The 7,428-nt window shown below is 41.1% G+C and overlaps 1 protein-coding gene across 1 annotated transcript; it reads left to right on the top strand.

Annotated features, from left to right (window-relative positions):
• Nucleotides 1-299: 299 nt before the first annotated feature.
• LOC133996176 (small conductance calcium-activated potassium channel protein 1-like) lies at nt 300-6,433 on the top strand. The gene is made up of 9 exons (XM_062435752.1): nt 300-1,166; nt 1,765-1,860; nt 2,369-2,656; nt 3,299-3,420; nt 4,133-4,274; nt 4,402-4,512; nt 4,945-5,072; nt 5,990-6,059; nt 6,206-6,433. Exons 1-9 carry the CDS (start codon nt 300-302, stop codon nt 6,431-6,433), a joined length of 2,052 nt encoding a protein of 683 aa, XP_062291736.1.
• Nucleotides 6,434-7,428: the final 995 nt, after the last annotated feature.

Below are 7,428 nucleotides of genomic sequence, written 5' to 3'. Positions count from 1 at the left end.
CCTTTTTTCATACTATAAGTATAATATATTCTTCTCTGTTGACTAAGCTACTAATGATTGAACCCTATCCACAGTTTTGCTGTTCTCATTTGATTAAACTACTTCAGTGTCTAATATTGTTATCTATTTCTGCCCCCCTCTCTCTCTCTCTCTCTCTCTCTCTCTCTCTCTCTCTCTCTCTCTCTCTCTCTCTCTCTCTCTCTCTCTCTCTCTCGCTCTCTCTCTCTCTTTCTCTCTCTCTCCATCTTTGCTCAAACTTCTCAAAAAGATTTGGTGAATTGGTGAAAAGCTCTCTCATCATGGAGCACTCGGCCTCTATGAACTCGTCAGTGGTGGATGGAGACGAGGTGGAGGACCAGCGCCCCCTCCTCCCACAGAGGATGGCTCCTCCACCTCAGGCCTGCACCCCGCAGTGTGGGATACACCACACCGTCCAAACAGCAGATCACACTGTTTGGCTGGACAGAACCCAGGCCATGGCCACCACACCTTTATACAACGGCCAGCTTTATGTCACGCCTTCACCTCGCTCCAACAGGAGGGCGGACAAAGCCAAAGGCAAAGAGAAGAAAAGTGACAAAAGATCAGGAGGGGGTAGACAAAATCCAGGACACAAGGATCGAAATCATCAGTGCAAAGCCAAAAATGCAGGATCTCACAGACTCCAGGAGAAGGTCACCTCTTTCAGTGACATCCCCGTTTCTCCCTGCGGGTCACCCTTTAAAAGCCCTTGCAGGTCGCACTTAGATGTCAAGGATGCAGAGAGCAGAGGGCGCCGGAAGTCAGGTAATGTTTCCTTGGAGATGCACGACTGCCAGAGCCTCCCAGAGATCATCATCACCAGCAAAGACGATGACCTCCAGTCTCACAATGAGTCTTCTCAGTACTGTCAGGACCCCTCGGCATCTGAGGCCAGAGGACTGCTGCCAGGAGCTGAGTGTCCCTGTCAGAGCACCAATCCCAGTCCGCAGCCAAGCCCAAAACATAAGGTGGACACCAAGGACGACCCATACTGGAAGACCCACAACATCGGTTGGCGGCTGGTCCACAGGAGGGCTCTGTTTCTGAAAAGGCAGCAGCTGAACGACTGCGCTCTGGCCGTGGGGTTATTTGGCGTTGTGTTGATGGTGATGGAGACGGAGCTCTCCTGGAGCGTCTACAGCAAGGTCAGAGCATCAAAAGAAAACTTGTCTGTGGCCTTGATAAAAACTTTTGAAAGAAGCGGAGTCCAATAAGGTTTTTAAAGAAAAAAAATCATGCTGCACGACTGCAGTTATTATCTTGAGAAAAGAACCCATCACTATTCTTCTTCAAAGCCTCAGCTTTTTCATATCTTGTTATCTAGAAATAACAGAAAGCACTGTTGTCAGTGCATTTGTAATGTCCTTTCATTGTATTCACATATTGTACTGTGCTTCTTCTGTGTACATTTTAAATTTACCTTTTTTTTCCACAATCATGATCATAACTGTTTGATTGATCTACCAGCAACTACAGGAAAACGCACAATATGCCCATAAAATTATTTTATTATATCAAGCTGGATTATCTAAATGTATGTAAGATTATAAGATTACACAGGATCACTGTAGCCATTTCATAGATTGAGCTTCGTAATGACAAACAATATCCATCAGCTGACAATGATATCGTGTGTGTGTGTGTGTGTGTGTGTGTGTGTGTGTGTGTGTGTGTGTGTGTGTGTGTGTGTGTGTGTGTGTGTGTGTGTGTGTGTGTGTGTGTGTGTGTTACTGTCACCCACAGAGCTCCATCTACTCTCTCGCTCTCAAGGCTGTCATCAGTTTGTCAACAGTCATTGTGGTTGGCCTCATCATAGCATACCACTACTGTGAGGTGCAGGTAACTCGTCTCTCCATAATTACATAACCTGGGTTATTTTTGCCCCAAGTTCTCCTCCAGTGATTCAAATTCATACAAGTGTCTGGAAAAGTTTTTTTTTTAATTTGTTTATTTTTGGCATGCATGGCTTGGTTCAAATGTCCTCGATGTTTGGCCAGTCACTACACGAGGAACTGAAAATGTGTTTTTTTCTTTTTAAAGAGCAGATTTACATATAAAGGAACTGAAGTTTCTCTATCAGTGACTCCAATACTTTTTGCTTATTCCTCTCAGCTTGTTTAATTTGAGGGATTTATACAATCCTGAAAGGTGGCAGTGTCTGGTATTTACAAGAAAAAAGCAAAACGTATAGGAAAGTCAGGAAAATAACATGATTGTGTGAAACAGAAATATGTTTTTTTCTTTCTCATCCCTTTAGTAATCTTTAGTAATCTAACAGATTTATCTTGGACCTTGAGGTCAGCTTCTCAGTTTCATCAGAATGCATTTTTTCTTATCTCTCTGGTAGCTCTACGTTAACGACATCGGGGCAGAAGATTGGCGGATTGCCATGACAACTGAGCGTCTGGCTCTGATAGCGTTGGAACTGACAGTAGTGGCCATCCATCCGTACCCGGTGGGTCTGCAGTCGTACTTCCAGCAGACCGTGACTCGTCCGTCGCTGTCAGAGACGGAGCTGGAGATCATCCTGGCTCTGCCCATGTTCCTGAGGCTCTACCTGCTGGGCCGGGCCATGATGCTGCACAGCCGCCTCTTCACTGACACCGCCTCCCGCAGCATCGGGGCGCTCAACAAGGTGGGGGACCACCTGTTGGTCTGCCTTCAGAATCTGGCTTTGGCCTTGACTTCGGTTTTTGGCCTTGGATAGTACCGTGATAAGATCATAACACTTTTAATTAGAGAGAAAATTAAAGTTTTCTGACCTGCTTATGGGATGTGATTCATGGGATAAATGGGATAGATAGTTTATTTGGCAATATGATTTGGACTTCTGGGCTTCTATTATGAACATTTCATGCACATGTGTTTATGTCTTATGTCTAGGTGGGCCGAGAGGTCTGTAGACGTGTGACACTTGAGGTGTGACTATCACAGTTTCCCTCCCATGAATCCCAGTGGTTTCACATGCTGATTATGTCCCTCACTAGCTCTCCTTTGTCTGTCTGCTCTCTTTCCCACAGTTGATAATATCCACCTGGCTAATCCCTTCCCTTATTGATGCTATTTAAGAGTGATGAAAATGACCTTTGTCTCCCCGCCGCAATGCCAAACCCGCTATCCATGTATCAAGCCAGATGAGAACAATTTTTCTTATCCCTCATCTCCTCTGTATTATATAACCATAATCTGACAGGTGCTATCCTAAATAGTCTCACCAAGTACGCTCCTACTGTCAAAATGATGACGTAATGCATCAGGTTTTTTTTGTGATCTTCAGATACACTTCAACACCCGATTTGTGGGGAAAACACTAATGACCACCTACCCCGGCACTGTGCTGATGATTTTCAGCGTCTCTCTGTGGATTGTGGCAGCGTGGGGTTTACATGTTTGTGAGAGGTATGCGATGCAAAGTCAGACTACAGATGAATCTATTGTAAAGTGTGTAGTTAAAAATCTTCCAAATATTGGCAGATACAGAAGTTTAATATTTGTACTTATGGAGTACAAAACCAGCGTTTGCTCTAATGTACTGTATATGTAATTCTCTGTTCTTGACACATCAACTCATTAATGTATTTGACCACTGAAATAGCCTAGTCTTCTGCAAAAATTTAAATAGACTTTTGCTGTGAATGCATACATTGCCTGATATTTAAAATAATTTGAACCATAATATGACATGTCCTTATTAGTGAAAATATGATACTTTTATATTATTAGTTAGTGCACATATACAGGTCTATAATATCAAAACATGTCAAGTGTATTCTGTGAGTTAAGAAGGAAAATGTAAAAAGTGTTACAACTGCCCCCAGCCTCCCTACTGATATATATTCATATACATCACAATAAGCTTGACTTGATGTTGAAAAGGATAAAAAAATAATCAGTAATATGAAAGTAGATTCAGCTACAACAGTCGAATACATTCAGTAAAGCAGCATTTAGGACTAGAAGGAACCAAATATGAGCTAACTGAAAATATTATAATGAAACAAAGTCCTTAGGAGTCATGTCTACTGTCATGTCAAGATATCAACATGACATCAATGTCAAAGAAAAAATATCAGAATAGTCAGGTTTACTTTAGTTCATTTTTATCCTGCAGACATCACAACTACAGAGACCTGAGTAGTAACTATATGGAGGCCCTGTGGATGGTCTCCGTCACCTTCTTGTCCATCGGTTACGGAGACGTGGTCCCTCACACCTACTGCGGTCGGAGCATCTGCCTCCTCACTGGGATAATGGTAAAAAAAGCACATACTGCACTGATAACATAAACAAGGATGAAAGTTTCCTCTGTAGGGATCTCAGATTTTTTTTTTTTAAACTTACATCAGATTAGTTCAGATCCTGAATACAAATCTCTCACAGGGAGCAGGCTGCACAGTCCTGGTGGTCGCCGTGGTTGCCAGGAAGCTGGAGCTGACCAGAGCAGAGAAACATGTTCACAATTTCATGATGGACTCCCACATCTCCAAGACAGTAAATACACATTTCCAATCTGTTTATGTTGATAAATTAATGATAATATGACGTATTATCAACCAGTCATTGAGAATTGTGATACTGTAGACCAATAACAGCCATCAGATACCACACATCAACTCACTTCTCTCAAAAAAATGTGAATCTGTGTGTGTAAGGAGTTCATTTTACCTTGTGGCAAAACAACGTCATACAGCAGCTTGTTTCCATAATTTTCCAGCAGCAGGTCTTTGTTCTTTGACGATATCAACACTTATTTTTAGAAAATGTAAGAACCGGAAAGAACCAGGCTTGAAAGCTGAGTATAAGGAAAAAGGTGAATTTATGTTGGTGCTATTCAGCATGTGCAGTAAATAACAGGGCTTTCAGGTTATGTCCATGAACATAAAATACCTCTCCTGAGTGATTTTTCTACATTTTTGTCACCAGTTAAAAATTGCAGCAGCAAATGTGCTGAGAGAGACTTGGCTCATCTACAAACACACTAAGCTGTTGAGAGAAAAGGACAGCTCTAGAGTCCGCATGCACCAGCGGAAGCTGCTGCTGGCCATCCACCAGTAAGACACTTACCCTCATTTAAACCTGTTTCTGCACAAGTCACAGTGCAAGAACAACAGTTTCTCACTGTTTTCACTTCATGTTCATACTGTTCAATATAAAAAAAAAAGTTTAACTATTTGTTATTGTTCAACACCTAAAATAGTATTTTTCTATTTAAAAAAAAATACTACACCAATACTACTGAAAAAAATATGTTCCTCCTATCTTGGCAGTAATCTGAAGGAAATGACTAAATTAGGTGCATAAATGTATCGTGAGGCAATAGGCTTAGTTAAGATTTAATGACCAGTCACTGAAAAAGGGTTAGGGTTAGGGTTAGTTTACCCGAATCACTGAAAAAACACATTAACGTTTCCGTTTTTTAACCCTAAACAGTGTCTTAGTACGTCTGGATCTTTCACAGACATTACTTAGAACACTTTTAATTGGAGCTACTTTCTACCAGTGGTAACTGAGTATATTTACAGTACTTAAGTACACATTTTAAATACTTGACTTCAGTGTTCCCATTTCTTGCTGTCCTATACTTTAATAAAACTATAATTCAGAGGGAAATAGTGGACATTTTCCTCCACTATACTTACTAACAGTTACCGGGTACTTTACAAATTACATTTCTAAATAGAAAATGTATGATCAACTTATAAAATATGAAGCATTATTATTGACTAAACTACCTAACAGTGTATAAATTAGTTCAAATCAGCTTCACCACAACCAGCTACATCAGTGGTTGTTACAATAATATAATACGGAGGGGGCCTTTAGCAGTACCATATGGTACATTTGGCCATGATATGGGTCAACTGACCTTTAACATTTCTCCTCTCATCCCTTTTCATATTTTATAAGTCGTGATTGTATTATAAAACACTTCCTGTGCCACCTCCTGTGTAAGTAATTTTGTCTCCAGGCTGCGGCGGGTGAAGATGGAGAAGAGGGTCCTGGCAGACCAGGCCAACACACTGGTAGATCTCTGCAAGGTGAGAGAGGCAAGTGTACGCATCATTTCACATCCATCCTGTAAACGTCTCAACAAAGCATCATCTAATATTCACTTTCTGCCTCTTTTTTTCTCTCCAATACGCGGAACCACAATGCACCACCTGGGACATTAACCCCAACACAGATGCAGAGTCTGATGTATGACGTCCTGTCGGAGGTGCAGGGCTGCAGGGGGGAGCTGGACTCGCACATCCGCAGCCTGGAGAAGCATGTGCAGGAGTTGAGGGAGGGTTTCAGGAGTCTGATGCCGCTACTGTCCAGCACCCTGTCAACGCAGAACTCCTCCATCCGCCACCTTCTCAGGGAGCGGGAGGGGAACACAGAGACTGCCAGTGTGAGCGCAGACAGGTAGAAAGACGCCGGGGCACAGGTGATGGAGAAGAACTGAATGCTTTGCTAGATGCTCTCTGAGGAGTTTGCTGCTTTTTATGCAGTGAAACTCTTTTTGGGGATGTGTTTTCTTAAAGAGGTAGACAAATAAGTGTTAATAGAAATGAAGAGTGTAGATTTGTATTAAAAATAGGTAGCAGAAATACCATCAAACTGTAGAATTTTTTTCTGGACAGATGTGAATAGACTAAGCTTGCCACTAACTGAACATAAATCAATACTAGAGCTACAGTGAGTTAATTAGTAAATCAAAAGAACATTAATCACCAACTACTTCAATAATTAACAGTTTTAAGAGATTGTATTGATGATTCCAGGTTCTCAAATGTGAGAATTTGCTGCTTCTCTTATTAGTACATTTTACTTTGTTTTGTTTTTCCACTGTTGATCTTATAAAACATTGATGACACCACCTTGAGCTACTGGATGTAAATTCACTCATTATGATTTATAGACCAATTAATCAATTATGGGGAATCAAGTTGACTTTGTGTCTCACTCAATCAAAGAAAACAACAGAACCCGAAAAGTTTGAGGACTCAATCACTCCCCCCGTCAGTGAGTAGCTTCATCTGTATAGTCAATGCTGCACTTTTTACTCATGTAGTATAAAACTGGTGAAATGTGAATAAAATTTGTATTATTAACCCTCCTGTTGACCGTACAACTTTTGTCATCCCAGGTCAAAATTGAGTCTGGTTTAACGGTTTAAGCATACGGTATAAATTATCACCCACATCTACATTAGACCTTCTTAGCCAATTTACCACAGGTTTTACACATATTTTTGAAAATGATCAACAGGCCTCATTTAAATGTAATTATAACTTATTGAGTTAACGCTTCTTGTCCTGTTTAAAATTGTCCCAGGAACAGGAGTGTTAAGGTGTAATATTGCACCATTGTGAAGATCATTTTTAATAAGGATTGCTGTTTTATTAAATGTTTGACCGATCC

The sequence above is a fragment of the Scomber scombrus genome, chromosome 16, assembly GCF_963691925.1.
Source record: "Scomber scombrus chromosome 16, fScoSco1.1, whole genome shotgun sequence".
Lineage (NCBI taxonomy): Eukaryota > Metazoa > Chordata > Actinopteri > Scombriformes > Scombridae > Scomber > Scomber scombrus.
The sequence above is the reverse complement of the archived record's forward strand: the minus strand, read 5'-3'. Positions and strand labels throughout refer to the sequence as shown.